General features: G+C 43.4%; 1 protein-coding gene across 1 annotated transcript in view; it reads left to right on the forward strand.

The window, feature by feature from the left end:
- LOC142660295 (transmembrane protein 272-like) overlaps nucleotides 1-16,451 on the forward strand; it is a 77,287-nt gene that overhangs the window by 48,345 nt on the left and 12,491 nt on the right. The window contains exon 5 of the mRNA XM_075836886.1: nucleotides 10,973-11,141. Within this exon, the coding sequence (XP_075693001.1) occupies nucleotides 10,973-11,141 (169 nt within the window). The remainder of the gene's footprint in view (nucleotides 1-10,972; nucleotides 11,142-16,451) is intronic.

A 16,451-nucleotide genomic window follows, 5' to 3' on the forward strand; every position in this document is an offset into this window, starting at 1 on the left:
TGGCAAATAGATTGGCGGTCCTGATGCCCCAGTTAGTGGGTCCCTCACAAGTAGGTTTTATCAAAGGAAGAGCTGCAGTAGTCAATATCAGGAAGGTCCTGGGGGTAATGGATGAGATTAAAGCTTGGCCGTCGTCATTCGACCAACCAGCCTTAGTGGTTTTAGATGCAGAGAAAGCCTTTGATAATGTTGAATGGCGATGGCTAAACATGGTTCTGGACAAGTTCAATGTGCAGGGGAACTTTAGGCAGTATTTGAGAACGTTATACACAGATCCCACTGCGGCCGTCTGTACACCGGGATTTAGGTCGCCGACATTTGCGTTGCATAGGGGCACACGACAGGGATGTCCCCTATCGCCTTTGCTATTCGACCTGGCACTGGAACCCCTTATTCATGCTTTAGAAAGAGACGGGCTGTACTCTGGTATACACATTGGTGATAGGGAGGTAAAATCAGCAGTATTCGCAGATGATATTCTCCTGTTTATGTCGCACCCTGCACAACATCTACAGAAGGTTTTTGAAATGATTCGACACTATGGTTCCTTTGCAGGGCTTAAGATTAATCCGACAAAGTGCGAATTACTAAGATTATCCCCACAAAATCATAGGGGCGGAATAGAAATTCAACAGACAGGTATCAAGATAGCGACATCAGACATAAAATATCTAGGAATTCAGATAGGGCAAACGTCAGAAACTCTGTATAAATTAAATTATAAACCGCTCTTTCAGAAGATAAGATCTGAACTTACTAGATGGGCAAATTTGCCACTTTCACTATTCGGTAGATGTCATTTAGTCAAGATGATATCGTTTGCGAGATTATTGTACCCGCTGCAGACCTTGCCCATTTTATTAAAGCATAAGGATGTTAAAGATTTTAACACGGCCATTCTAAAATTTATTTGGGCAAATAAAAGGCCGCGAATTGCAATGGCCAAACTACAGGGCTACCAATGGCAAGGTGGAGTAAATATACCACATTTGAGGGGATATAATATAGCCAGCTTGTTTCGGCATGTGGTGGATTGGCTGCATAAATCTAGCCATTATTCAAATTATGAGTTGGAAAGGGCATTAGCGGGATCTCATGATCTCATCTCACTGCTACATACCAAACTGGCATCGCTCCCTAAACATATCAAAGGATCGGTGTTACTACGCGACACTATTATGTGTTGGAAGGAGGTGAGGAAAAAGATGGGGCTATCATTTCAATTATCCAAGTACTTGCCATTATGGTCGCACATAGACTTCCCAGCAGGGCACTCTAGTTCTTTATTCACAGCATGGAAACAACGGGGAATAATGACAGTGGGCCACATACTCCATACCTCAGAACCCCGATTGAGCACATTGTCGGAGTTGGTGGAAAAGTTTGGGATCTCTTCGAATCATTTTCTCCAATATTTACAAGTTAAATCGTTTTGCACAAAGTTGGTGAGGAATTTGGAACCAGAAATGATAGACAATGTCTTTGATGAAATGATTGGAGATGAGTCACATAGAACATCATTGTCTATGTTATATAAAAACATGTGAGATCTATACATTCGGGTAACACCGAGGGCTCAATTTGCGTATTGGAGACGCACTCTGAGGGTACAAGACATTAAAACCCCTCTCTTGGAGGGCTGGAAGATAGTGCGGAAATGTGTGGTGAATGAGGTATGGAGGGAATCACACTTTAAACTTATCCATGCGGCAATATATGCGTTCAATATCCCCTCAACGACGGCCAGCCCACAGAGACTGCATGCTTGTCCAAAATGTAATCAATTGGGCGCTGATTTATACCATAGCATATGGTCATGCCCAGAGACACAAAAATTTTGGGTGGAAGTTTTGGGCTACGTGCAGTCGCTCTGGGACAGAATGGTACCAGCGGACCCTATGTTGTTGCTTTTTCATTCCATCGGTTCAATTAATACAGATGCGGCAGAGACGACAGTACATGTTCCCACCCTAATGCATATAATATTTCTCGTTGCCAAAAGATGCTTGTTGAAATGTTGGCTGGAGAACAGCATCCCTTCAATACATCAGGTCACCCAACAAATGAGAGTCTGCATGTTTTCAGACAGAATAGAAGCGACAAAGCATAAGAAACAAAAGACCTCAGGTTTTTTTAAAAGGTGGAGACCATTTATAGAGCAACTACCGGCAAGGGAAATAAGGGAGGTGATGGAGAATTTCCAATACACATCCTGGTATCTCACAGAAGACATTAAAGGGAATTTGGGGAATTTAAAAGTACAGCGATAAGGATGGGGTGAAACGCATAATGGATAGGCGAGGAAGAAAGATAGGGGGGGATAAGAGCAGAGTGGAATAAGGAATTGATGTAGAGGGGTAAATGTAACACGAACAGGAGCTCAGGGAGGTGATAACGCAATAAATGCTGATCTTTCTAACTCGCGCTGACTCCAGGATTACCAAGGAAGGGAGACAGAATATAAACACTACTGTTAAGCGGAGGAGGGACAAGGTCTCAAACATTACAGAGTGTACGCTCCTGCGTGAGTTGAATATGTCATCTGTCTAATTGTTAAATATACAGTTTTGTTTAACTTATACTATGCTTGTTGGAAAACCAATAAAAAAAAAAAAGAAAAAAAAAAAGAAAGCCGTGTGAGGACTTATTTTTTGCGTAATGAACTGTAGTTTTGATCAGCACCATTTTTAGGTACATGCGACTTTATCTCTTTTTATTCCATTTTTTGGGAGGTGAAGTGACCAAACAATTGTGATTCTGGTACGGTTTATTATTATTTTCTTTTACGGCGTTCACCGCACGGGATAAATAACAAAATAGTTTTGTAGTTCAGACCGTTACGGACGCGGCGATACCAATTATGTATAGTTTATTTGTTTGTTTATATATTTTTATTAATAATAAAGGACTGATAAGGGAAAAGGGGGGATTTTTACTTTTATTACTTTTATTTTCTCTTTTTTACACATCTTTTTTTAACTTTTTTTTAACTTTATTACTTTGTCCCACTAGGGGACTTGAGGGCAGGAGGCCCTGATCGCTATTCTAATACACTATACTACATGCGTAGTGCATTGTTTTACAGCTGTCAGCTACTCACTGACAGCAAGCATAGTGGGTCCTGACTTTGTCAGGACCCACTAGGCTTCCGTCGATGGCATAGCCGGATGCCATTGTTTGGTGTCCGGTTGCCATAGTTACAATCGCCGGCCGCTATCGTGTAGCAGGCCGGCGATTGTAGCTTAACCCATAAAAAGCCGTGATCGCTACTGAACACGGCTTTTAAGGGGTTAATCAGCGGGGACACAACGATCGGTCCCCGCTGTAGGAGCTGCGGCAGCTGCTGTACGAGACAGCAGCTGTCACAGCTCCTGCATGTGTCGGGAGGACGGCCAAAATGGGCGTTACTACCGCAACGTAATATTCCGTCGCTGAGCGCGAATGTATTGGTTTGCGCAACGGAATATTATGCCGCTGAGCGCGAAGGGGTTAAGGAAGCTCGGGCAGCAGCCATGCACTTTTCTGCAGGAGTCTTTCTTCAAATGCAGGGTTCCTTATTGGAGACATGACTGGTCTGAAAGGGGTTCAATTCATGAGAATGCTCAAATCCAGTATAGGTACAGTGTAGCATAGGTACAGTCCATCCGCGATAGATGGCTGGAATGTTATGAGACCTGGTGTAAAACAAAAATGACAGGGTTGTTATGGGAAACTGGTGTAAAACTGTGTGTGTGTATGTGAGTGAGGCTACGAATGAAGAACCTGCGAGCTTCTATTGGCTAATACGGGTCAGCTGATGTGATATGAAGGAGGACCCTTGATGTGGAAGCCAGTGGTGCCATATTTACTTTTTTTATTGCAATCTTATTATTTTATTGAAACCCAGTTTAAAAAAGTTGAAAGCGCCTGATGTACTTATGTGACAAATTTGGTGCAGATTGGACCAGTCGTTTGGCTGTGCATAAAGAACAGATGACAGAAATTCATTTTTATATATATAACTAGAAAAAGTACCTGGTGCTGCCCGGGTATAACGTGTCGGTCTGTCTGCTTGTGTGTTCATTGGATTTGTTCCAAATGTGCCCAGAAGGCCAACCCATGCCCTCGTATTTTCTTGGTTTATGGGGAAATTGCTAGTAGCCCTATATACCCCGGCAGATGCACACTGTTTATTTCAATTTTAACTTCCTAAATGCCTAACAGCTAAGCTGGTAGGAAATGGAGTCATAAAATTGTGACAGAGCCTGTTGATTAACAACATTGGCAGTTTTATTACCACTTGGCGTATGGTTGGATCATAATTGAAAACAGCATCATGCATGAAAGCCCACTCATTAGCACGCTGAACATGATGTGCTCTATCAGCTTTCTGGCCTGGGTTCGGACAGGAGTCTCTGCGCTTCTGAGAGACACCTGTCTGATCAGTTGCTGAGGAGTTTCGGCAGCTCGTGCAGCAGTATGACGCATTGGATCAGCTTGCAGTTGGGGGCAAGAGGAGTCTCTGCAGCTGGTAATGCAGCTTTCCTCCTGGCCATCAGTAATCTGATTAGTTGCTATGGATAACCGCTCCCCCGTACCTTCCCATCTAGGATTATCTTGTCAAGTGCACTACCCGCTACTGCCAGATAAAAACATCTATACTTTAAAAGCGAATGTCTGTATTCGCTTTTATAGTATTGTATCGTGATCGTGTGATAATGGCTGATAAAAGAGAACAACAGCAAAGTCAGGACCTTTACGAAAACCTTCCCGAACATCCGATGTACCTATGTGTCAAATATGGGGTCAAATAGTTCAGGTGTTTAAATGCCTATAGAGCACAGCACAGACATTCGCTATTATGGCTGATAACAGAGAACAACAGCAAGGTTAGGACATTTACGAAAACCTTCCCGGAGACCCAATGTACATATGTACCAAATTTGGGGTCAAATGGTTCACGCGTTTGGATGCCTATGGAGGACAGACAAACAGATATTCACTATTATAATATAGAATAGCAGAGTTACCGGGCTTCACACGGATCCATTTGTTTGTTGTTTGTGTGTGTGGTTAAAAACGTAATTTCCTACTGTTATGAAGCCAACATATCCAATAAAGTCCAAGTGCAGGGTTACTTTTTGGAGGCATGACTGGTCTGAAAGGGATTACATTTATGAGAATGCTGAAATCCACAGGTTTGGTTCTGTTGAGAGATTTCAGCAGCTCGGGCAGCAGCCATGCGCTTTGCCACAGGAGTTTTTCATCTAAGTGCAGGGTTCCTTTGTGGAGGCATGACTGGTATGAAAGGGTTTCAATTCATGAGAATGCTCAAATCCAGTATAGGTACAGTTTGTTTATAGCGAGTAACAAGTCGAGTACAGAAAAATGACTTGGTTGTTATGGAAACCTGGTCTAAAACTGTGTGTATGTGAGTGAGGCTAAGAATAAAGGACCTGCAAGCTTCTATTGGCTAATACAAGTTATCTGATTTGATATGGAGGAAGGTCTTTGATGTGGAAGCCAGTGGTTTCATATTTGCTTTTGTGAATATGTCAAGAACGGTAAATCCTAGAGAGCTGAAACCTGGTCTAAACATTCGGAAGCGTGTGATTTACTTATGTGCCAAATTTGGTGCAGATTGGTCCAGTCATTTGGCAGTGCATAACGAACAGACATAAGACAACAGACAGCAGAAATTTATTTTTATATATATGGAGGTATAGAGATAAAAGATTGGATCGTGATCCTGTCAATGACTGATAACAGAGAGCCACGGCAAGGTCGGTACCTTTACGAAAATATTCCCGGACACCCAAATTACCTAATTGACTTGGGGTCAAATGGTTCAGGCGTTTGGATGCCTACAGAGGACAAACAGACTTTCGCTTTTATAGTATAGACTATATAATAAAAACTATAGTTATAAAGCATATGTCAAGAAAGTTTGAAAATTTACAAAAGTCACTCCAAGCGCTCATAAGAATTGTCTGGGCAAAAAGCGTACAGTTCCAACTTCGACTACAGTTACCGACACAGATTCAATTCCTATGCGGTACTTATTCAACCAGTTTTACACAAACAGACAAGAAAAAAACAATCTTATCACATAAAGGGCTCTGTTACATTGCCCGGCCCCAGCGACGAGTCTCCTTTCAATAAGAGAATGGGTTATTGTTAAGTCAGAGCATTACTTTATATATTATACTATTTTATGCATTTTTGTTTGCTGTAATGGAATTCAGTTTTTCAATAGAGATAGGAGGAGATTTTTTATAGACACGCAAGGAACAAGGCATCTTTGATATGCTCGCTTTTTACATGTAGAAGTAAATTCAATAGTATAAGTGATTATCCACACTAAGCATTCGGAAGCGTGTTATTTACTTATGTGCCAAATTTGGTGCAGAATGGTCCAGTCATTTGGCAGTGCATAAAGAACAAACATCAGACAACAGAAATTCATTTTTATATATATATGGAGATATAGAGATAAAAGATTGGATCCTGATCCTGTGATAATGACTGGAACGATAGGAGGAGATTTTTGTATAGGCACTTTGGGAACAAGGCGTCTTTGATATGCTCGCTTTTTACATTTGGAAGTAAATGCAATAGTATAAGTGATTATCCACACGAAAGACACACGGCTGTATTAAAATCAATGTACTTTTATGGGGCTATTCACGCTGCCGTTGTTTTAAAGGACCGTGTGAACGGATCCCTCGATAGACACAAGTTTATGAGGGATCTGTGAAAACGGGTCTCACACGAAAGCAAATTGGCCATGAAAAACTTCTGTTTTTCACGCCCGCTTTGTGAATAAGCCCTAAGTGTATGTTCACACACTGGGTTTTCAGGTGTATTTCAAGATGTAAACGCCCCAAAATATACCTGAAAAAAACAGTAGCTGAATGCCTACAACATCTTTCCATTGAAATCAATTGGAAAAATGGCGTAAAAAGACGCTCCGTAAAAAGAATTAGGCTATGTTCACACAGAGTATTTTGGGGGAGGAATATCTGCCTCAAAATTCCGTTTGGAACTTTGAGGCAGATATTCCTCTCCCTGCACGCCGATTTTCGCGGCAATTATCGCACCGTTTTTCGCCCGCGGCCATTGAGCGCCGCGGGCATAAAACAGCGAGATATACGCTTTCTCCTGCCTCCCATTGAAGTCAATGGGAGGTCAGAGGCGGAAGCGCCCGAAGATAGGGCATGTCGCTTCTTTTTCCCGCGAGGCAGTTTTACTGCTCGCGGGAAAAAGACGCCGACGCCTCCCATTGAAATCAATGGGAGGCGTTCTCGGGCCGTTTCTGCCGAGTTTTGCGACGCGGTTTCCGCGTCAAAAAACTCGGCAAAATACCCCGTGTGAACATAGCCTTAGCATGTCACTTCTTGAGCAGTTTTTGGAGCTGTTTTTCATTGTGTCAATAGAAAAACAGCTCCAAAAACTGCTCCAAAAAACACCTCAAAAACATTTTCAACGTCAAAAACGGCTGAAAATCAGAGGCTCAGAAAACAGCTCCGTACTTTTCAGCCGTGTTTTTGATTTGGCGTGTGAACATACCCTATGAATTCCAATTTTGAAGGAGGATTTAAATCTGGTGCTTCAGTCTTGGATTTGACGCAATGTCTAAGAGGAATTTTGGGGTGTAATGGCTTCTATACGCAACACACGTAACCCAGTGATATACAGATGTAGCCATCTTTAACTTGATTCTGATAACTTGCTGCAGCGTGATATCACACAACAAAAGCCAGGGGCGTAGCTAGGGGGGGGGGGGGCAGGCGGGGCATGTGCCCCGGGCGCAGCTCAGAGGGGGGCGCCAGCGCCACCTCCTCCTGCACTATAATTGTACCTGTGTCTATAGGACACAGGTACAATTAGAAGCAATGAATGACCGGGCACATTCCGTGCCCGGCCATTCAGCGCCTTTCCATGAGTGAAGCAACTGGTACCTTTTGTACCAGTGAAGCTTCCGTCGATGAAAGGCGCTGATTGACAGGGAAAGTCATCCTGCCCAGCCAATCAGCGCCTTTCATAGACGCTGCATTCAACCACCAGGAGACCTGCGCAGAAGAGAGCAGGTCTCCATGGCTGCCGGACGGCGTGGGAGCGGGATTAAGGTGAGTTTAAATAATTTTAGTTTTTTTTTAAATTGTAATGAAAGTGTGTGTCTGTATCTATGGGGGGGACTTTATCTACACGGGGGGACCTTTATCTACAAGGGGGACTTTATCTACATGGGGGGGCTTTATCTACGGAGGGGGGAGTCTATCTACAGGGGGGGGGGCTATATACTGGGGTGGGCTATCTATGGAGCACCATATACAGGGGTGGGCTATAGCTACAGAGGGGCTATATAGTATATAGCCCCCTGTAGATATAGCCCCCCTGTAGATATAGCCCCCCTGTAGATATAGCCCACCCCTGTAGATATAGCCCACCCCTGTAGATATAGCCCCCCCTATATATAGCCCACCCCTGTAGATATAGCCCACCCCTGTAGATATAGCCCACCCCTGTAGATATAGCCCACCCCTGGATATAGCCCACCCTTGGATATAGCCCACCCCTGAATATAGCCCACCCCTGAATATAGCCCCCCTGTAGATATAGCCCCCCTGTAGATATAGCCCACCCCTGGATATAGCCCACCCATGGATATAGCCCCCCTGTAGTTATAGCCCCCCTGTAGATATAGCCCACCTGTAGATATAGCCCCCCTGTAGATATAGCACCCCTGTAGATATAGCCCCCCTGTAGATATAGCCCACCCCTGGATATAGCCCACCCCTGGATATAGCCCACCCCTGGATATAGTCCCCCTGTAGATATAGTCCCCCTGTAGATATAGTCCCCCTGTAGATATAGCCCACCCCTGTATATAGTCCCCATGTAGATATAGCCCACCCCTGTATATAGTATCCCACAAATAGCTCCCCCTATAGTGCTCCACAGAAAGCCCACCCCTGTACATATAGTCCACCCCTGTATATAGTGCTCCACAGATAGCCCACCCCTGAATCTTTGCCCCGGGTGCTGGAGAACCTGGCTACGCCTCTGCAAAAGCCATTGAAAAGTCATTGAAAAAGTCAAGATAAGAGATCTAGTCATTGTTTATTTAACGTGTTAAAAGTAAAGGTAAAGACGGCTACATCTGTACATACAGACATGACCAGCTGGTAACTTGCTGTATAGACTGGAAAAGTACAGGTGGACACTCCAAATGTGAATTAAAGTGATGTGCTGGACGCCTCATGTAGACTTAATCCGGCTCATCCATGAGTGTTTCTAATATAAAAGCAAATAATGGAGCAGCACTCACTTGATCAATGTGAATGTGGATTTTACCCAGACATGCAACGTTTCAGCTAAAATGCAGCCATGCTTGAAAAAGGCTGTGTTTTAGCCAAAACATTGCATGTCTGGATCAAATCCATATTCACATTAAGTGAGTGCAGCTCCATTATTTGCTTTTCGCAGTTTTTTTTTTGGAGCAACGGAAACGCTGGAACTGTAAGTTATGACTTCAGACAATTCTTAGGAGCACTTGGATCTTTAGACAATTCTTAGGAGCACTTGGATTGACATTTGTGAACCTTTCAGCTTTCTTTACGTATGCTTTACAGCTGTAGTTTTTATTATATCATTTTATGATTTCTGTGATGCTTCGGAGGTTTTTATTTGATTTTTGTGATTTTGGCACATGAAATAAAGCAGGTGCAACCGCAGAAGAACCTGGTGCAAGAATAGTATTTGGACCTCTTCATTTTAGGGATCTTTGGGCATGCAAGTGATAGGTATAGTTCAGTATTTTTAGATGGTTCTACGGGGCCTCCGACCTCCGGGATCCCTGCAAATCAGCAGAATGAAGTGGCTGTATTTGCAGAGGCACAGCGTTTAAATGGGTGGCTGTGCCTGGTACCTAGGACTGAGTTGCATTCTGCTGATTGGTTACAGAGATGAGACCTCATCAATCAAACATTGATGGCTTATCATAAAGTAGTAGTGGGCCTTTTTCTACTGGGCTGCACATATAGTATGTTCCCCTGAATTGAAGCTCCAATGCCATTCCCTTTCATATTCTAAGCAAATTTTTCCGCAGAGGGTACAGGGATCGGTGATTAGAACGCTAATAGCAACTGGAGACTATTCTGACTTTATTCAAAGCTTTATTTTATATGTTTTCTGTATGACACTGTCCAATCAGCATCATACAGTTCTCCTCTTCCCTTCCCAGCCCAGCGTGATCTCAGCTTCAAAAACGAGATTACTTTGTGTTAGGGGGTGTTTGCGGTCTCTATGGAGACCCCTAGATAAGGCATGTGGCGAAACACGTGTTGGGATTAGGATTCCCTCCTTTGGGAGGCTCCCTCTAGGAGCGGAATACCCGGCCAGAGCGTCAGCAACGCTCTGCTCTGTGATTCCTCTCCTGGAGGAGCCCATGACATCACTGTCCATATATGGATAGTGATGTCAGGGACTTCTCCAGTAGTGGAATACCAGCCAGAGCGTCGGCAATGCTCTGACTGGAGATTCTGCTCTAGGAGGATCCCCTGACATCACTGTCCATATATGGATAGTGACGTCAGGGGCTTCTCCAGGAGCGAAATTCCCGGCCAGAGCATCGGCAATGCTCTTGTTGGGGATTCCGCTCCAGGAGGAGCCCCTGATGCTCGTGCTACCCTAGTTGCGCCCGGGCCACATGCCTTGTCTGCCCCACCAAGCTATGCCCCTGGTTTATGGTGCGTTCACCAGGCAGGACCATACATTGTTGTCCCTTGTCTCCTTGTCTATAGGAGTGTGTAGTATTATAAATGGCACATGATATATGGGCGCCCTGTGAATGCAGGGGGTCCAGGAACTTTAAGTTATGCTGTGTGTACTTAATGTAGTTTACTGGTGACAACATAGTGTCATATTTATGTGGAGCTTATTATTATTATTATTATTATTAATAACAGAAACGTTTTTATTTCCATTTTAGGAAGTGTTTGGGTGTTTAGTCTGTACAGTAAAAATAAAGGTCCAAACTTTTGTGACCAGAATCTTTACTCCTTTGCATTTGGATTCTTGATATTTGAATATGTTCTTATTGGCATTGGCTTGATACTTCCATGCTTTGGGTGTTCAGTAAGATCATATTTGTATGAGAGGTGAGTTGTTTTTATTGATTTTGCTTTTATATTTACTTTGACAATTCTTTTCGTTTTTTTTAAAGTGTATTCATTATATTTTATTTGGGCTTAAACAACTAAACTGTAAGTTCTTATCTGAAACTGTAAGTACTGATCTGTTGTATTCAATAATGCACTAAATAGTATATAACATATTCAAACATATACATTAAAAAATCCTATGCTATCAACTGTATTTAACCCCTTAAGGACCTGGACTAGTTGGCATGTTCAGGGCACAGCCCCATTTTTCAAATCTAACATGTCTCGCTTTATGTGGTAATAACTTTAGAATGCTTTCACCTATCCAAGGAATTTTTAGACTGTTTTCTCGTGACACATTGTACTTTAAGTTAGTGGCAACATTTTGTCAACATTCAGAGCTTATTTGTGAAAACACCAAAATTTTGAGAAAATGTGCAAACATTAGCATTTTTCTAAATTTAAATGTATAGTTATTAGTTTAAATATACCATATGTCTACTTTCTGTTTGCATTGTTTTTTGAACATCCTTTTATTTTTCTAGTACGTTACAAGGTTTATAACTTTAGCAGCAATTTCTCACATTTTCAAGAAAATTCCAAAATCTTTTTTTTTAGGGACCAGTTTAGTTCTGAATTGGCTTTGAGGGCCCTATATATTACAAACCCCTTATAAATCACCCCATTTTAAAAACTGCACCAATCAAAGTGTTCAAAACAACATTTAGAAAGTTTCTTAACCCTTTAGGCGTTTCACAGGAATTAAAGCAAAGTGAAGATGAAATTTACAAATAAAATTTTTTTTTGCAGAAAATCTGTATTTATCCATTTTTATCTGTAACACAGAAGGTTTTTTTTTTACCAGAGAAACGCAACTCAATATTTATTGCCCGGATTCTTCAGTTTTGATAAATATCCCCCATGTGGCCCTACTGTGCTACTGGACTGAAGCATAGGCCGCAGAAGCAAAGGAGCACCTAGAGGATTTTGGGGCCTCCTTTTTATTAGAATATATTTTAGGCACCATGCCAGGTTTTAAGTGGTCTTGTGGGGCCAAAACAGTGGAAACACTCTCAAAAACACACCATTTGGCAAATTACATCCCTCAAGGAATTTATCAAGGGGTATAGTGAGCATTTTGGCCCCACAGTTTTTTTCTGACTTTAGTGGAATTAGGCCATGAAAATGAAAATCTATGTTTTTTCTAATAAAATGTAGTTTTAGCTCAGATTTTTCCATTTTCACAATAAATAACGAAGAAAAAGCACCCCAACATTTGTAAAGCAAACTCTTATGAGCCCAGCAATGCAATACCCCATATGTGGTAATAAACTGCTGTTTGGACCCATGGCAGGTCTCAAAAGGGAAGAAGCACCATTTGGCTTTTGGAGCTCAAATTTAGCTGGAATGGTTTTCGGGTGTCAAGTCTGATTTCAAAGCCCCTGCGGGGCCAAAACAGTAGGTGCCCCCCCAAAGTGACCCCATTTGGGAAACTATACCCCATAAGGAATGTATCTAGGGGTATAGTGAGCATTTAGACCGCACAGGTCTTTTGCAGAATTTATTGGAATTAGGCCGTAAAAATTAATATCAACATTTTTTCATTTTCACAAGGGATAAAAAAGAAATAGCACCCCAACATTTGTAAAGCAATTTGTCCCGAGCATGGCAATACCCCACATGTGGTTATAAACTGCTGTTTGGATACACGTCAGGGCTCAGAAAGGCAGGAGCGCTATTTGGCATGCAGATTTTGCTGGATTGGTTTTTGAGCGCCATATCGCATTTGCAAAACCCTGAGGTACCAGAGTACAGTGGAAGCCCCTAAGAAGTGACCCTATTTTGGAAACAAAACCTTTTAAGGCATTTATCATGTGCTTGGACATGCGCCTTTTGGTGAGGTCAAATAGTAAAACAAACCCCTTAGACGTGACCCTTATTTTGGAAACTTCACCCCTTAAGGCAGTTTAAGGGGTGTAGTGAGCATTTTACCCCCCACAGGTTTTTTTTTTATCAGAAATTGATTCGCAGCGAATGGTGCAAAGTGAAAATTGTAATTTTCCGCTGATATGCTATTTTAGTGTACAATATGTTGTGCCCAGTTTATGCCACCGAAGACAAATATCTCATAAAGTGTTAAGCGGGTTCTCCCAGTTATGGAGATGCCATATATGTGGACGAAAACTGCAGTTTGGGCATACTGCAGGGTTTAGAAGGGAGTGAGCGCCATTTGGCTTTTCACCATTTGGCTTTTGGAGCGCAGATTTAGCATGGTAATTGTTCTGTTTGGGTTTTTTTCTGGGATTTCAGTTTATAATGTGGGGGCATATGTAATTTGTGTGGAGCAAATCAGGGCATAATAAGAGGGTACAATAACGGGGTAAATAAATAATATGTCACAGATGTGTTACCAGTATGGCACTGATAAATGGCGCCCAATCTTATCCGCTTTTCGAATACTCTGCACATTTTGCGTCACCATATTCTGAGTGCCAGAACTTTTTTATTTTCTCTCTTTCTGTGTGAGGGCTTATTTGTTTTGCGGGCCAATTTGTTTTTTATCACTTTTTATACCATTTTTTTGGCAAGCAAGGTGACCAAGAACCAGCAATTCTGACAAAGTTTTCTATTCTTTTTTTTTTTTTACAGTATTCACCGTGGGACAATATTACTTTATTCTGCGGGTCAATATGATTACGGCGATACCATACGTATATAGTTTGCACAATAAAATTACTTTTTTGTGTTACCATATTCTGAGAACCATAACTTTTTTATTTTTCCGTTTAAGGGCTTATTTTTTTTGTGTGACGGGTTGTAGTTTTTATTGGTACTGTTTTGGGGTACATCCGACTTTTTGATCACTTTTTATTCTATATTTTGAAAGGGGTGGTGACCAGAAAATAGTGATTCTGTCATTGTTTTTTTTTGCGGTGTTCACCCTGCGGGAAAAATAACATTATAGTTCGGGTCATTACGAATGCAGTGATACCAAATATGTGTACTTTTATTTAACATTTTCATTTTTTTCCTATAGTAAAAGACTTATTATAGGAAAAAAAGGCAGTTTTTGTTTTTTTTACTTATAACTTTATTATTTTGTACCACTAGGGGACTTGAAGGCCTGCACCTCTGATCTTTATTCTAATGCATTGCACTACCCACGTAGTGCAATGCATTAGAGATATGAGTCATTCACTGACAGCAAGCATATTAGGCTCCGCCTCTGGGTGAGGCATAATGGGCTACCGTAGACCAGGAGGCCATTGTTAGGCCTGTGGTTGCTATATCAACCATCGGCACCCCCGCGATTGCATCACGGCGATGCCAATTGTTTACAAGCACTAAGATGCCGTGATCACTTTTGATCGCCACATCTATGTGGTTAAGGGCAGTGAGCGGAGCTAGCTCTGTTCCCTGCCATTACAGCAGGGTGTCAGCTGTAACATACAGCAGACACCCTCGGCTGATGGCGCAGGCTCATCTTCTGAGCCCGTGCCATCTTCGTTTTTTGATCGGAGGCCTTTTAGGCCTCGCCTCCGGGCGGGGCCTGACAGGCCTCTTTACTTGGCAGACAGGAGGCCATTGTTAGACCTCCGGTTGCCAAAGCAGCCTGTAAAGGATCTGCCAGGCACAGCTTCTGTGTATACGCCCATAGGTAATCAGTCTGCACCTGCTTCTATGTCTGTGAGACTGACTCCATCTTCCACCACTCAGGATGGCAGGCTTAGGAGTGGGAGAGCCTATCACAGCCTGGCCAGACGGAGCTAGCTCCCGCCCTCTGTCTATTTATACCTGCCTTTCCTGTTCCTCCTTGCTTGTGATTCTTCTCGTGTGGTTTCCTGGCCCTGCTGCAGCTTCTGAACTATTTGACCCTGCTTCATACTGACCCTGGCTTACTGACTACTCTCCTGCTCTGCGTTTGGTACCTCGTACACTCCTGGTTTGACTCGGCTTGTTCACTACTCTCCTGCTCAGCGTTTGGCACCTCGTACACTCCTGGTTTGACTCGACTCGTTCACCACTCTTGTTGCTCACGGTGTTGCCGTGGGCAACTGCCCCATTTCCCTTAGCTTTGTGTACCCTTGTCTGTTTGTCTGTCGTGCACTTACTGAGCATAGGGACCGTCGCCCAGTTGTACCCCGTCGCCTAGGGCGGGTCGTTGCAAGTAGGCAGGGACTTAGTGGCGGGTAGATTAGGGCTCACTTGTCTGTTTTCCTACCCTCTTCATTACATAATCACAAGCCCATATACCTAGGCTACCCTGGTCCCTCACACTACTATGGACCCCCTTGAGACCCTGGCTCAGCAAATGCAGGGTCTCTCCCTACAGGTCCAGGCCCTGGCTCAGAGAGTCAACCAGCCTGACGCTACCATGGTAGTGCCCCTCACCTCACCTCTTGAACCCCACCTCAAGTTGCCTGACCGGTTCTCAGGGGACCGGAGGACTTTTCTCTCCTTTCGGGAGAGTTGTAGGCTCTACTTTCGCTTAAAGCCTCACTCCTCAGGTTCTGAGAGCCAGCGGGTGGGTATAATTATGTCCCGGCTCCAGGAAGGGCCCCAAGAATGGGCCTTCTCCTTGGCTCCTGACGCCCCTGAACTTTCCTTCGTTGATCGTTTCTTTTCTGCTCTCGGACTCATTTATGACGAGACTGACAGGACTGCCTTTGCCGAGAGTCAGCTGGTGACCTTACGTCAGGGTAAGAGACCTGTTGAGGAGTATTGTTCTGACTTTAGGAAGTGGTGCGTAGCTTCTTGGTGGAATGACCCTGCCTTAAGGTGCCAGTTTAGGTTGGGTCTGTCGAACGCCCTTAAAGACCTGCTAGTTAGCTATCCCTCTTCTGACTCCCTAGACCAGGTTATGGCTTTAGCGGTACGACTTGACCGACGTCTCAGGGAACGACAACTTGAACGTTTTTGTGTTTTCCCCTCTGACTCCCCCATGATGCCTCCCGAGGTCCCGTTGCTTCGCTCTTCCACGGAAGACTCGGAGGTGCCTATGCAACTCGGGGCCTCCGTGACCCCCCGACAACGTAGAGAGTTCCGCAGGAAGAATGGTCTCTGCTTCTATTGTGGGGATGACAAGCATCAAGTGAACACCTGTCCTAGGCATAAGAATAAGCAGCCGGAAAACTTCCGCGCCTAAGTGATCATCGGGGAGGTCACTTGGGCGCACAGGTATTTCCCGTAAATATGAAACGTAATAAAATCTTGCTTCCCTTTCAGGTCTCTTTTGGTGGTAGGTCTGCTACCGGCAGTGCCTTCGTGGATTCAGGGTCTTCTGCTAATATCATGTCTGTGGAATTT

The sequence above is a fragment of the Rhinoderma darwinii genome, chromosome 9, assembly GCF_050947455.1.
Source record: "Rhinoderma darwinii isolate aRhiDar2 chromosome 9, aRhiDar2.hap1, whole genome shotgun sequence".
Taxonomy (NCBI): domain Eukaryota; kingdom Metazoa; phylum Chordata; class Amphibia; order Anura; family Rhinodermatidae; genus Rhinoderma; species Rhinoderma darwinii.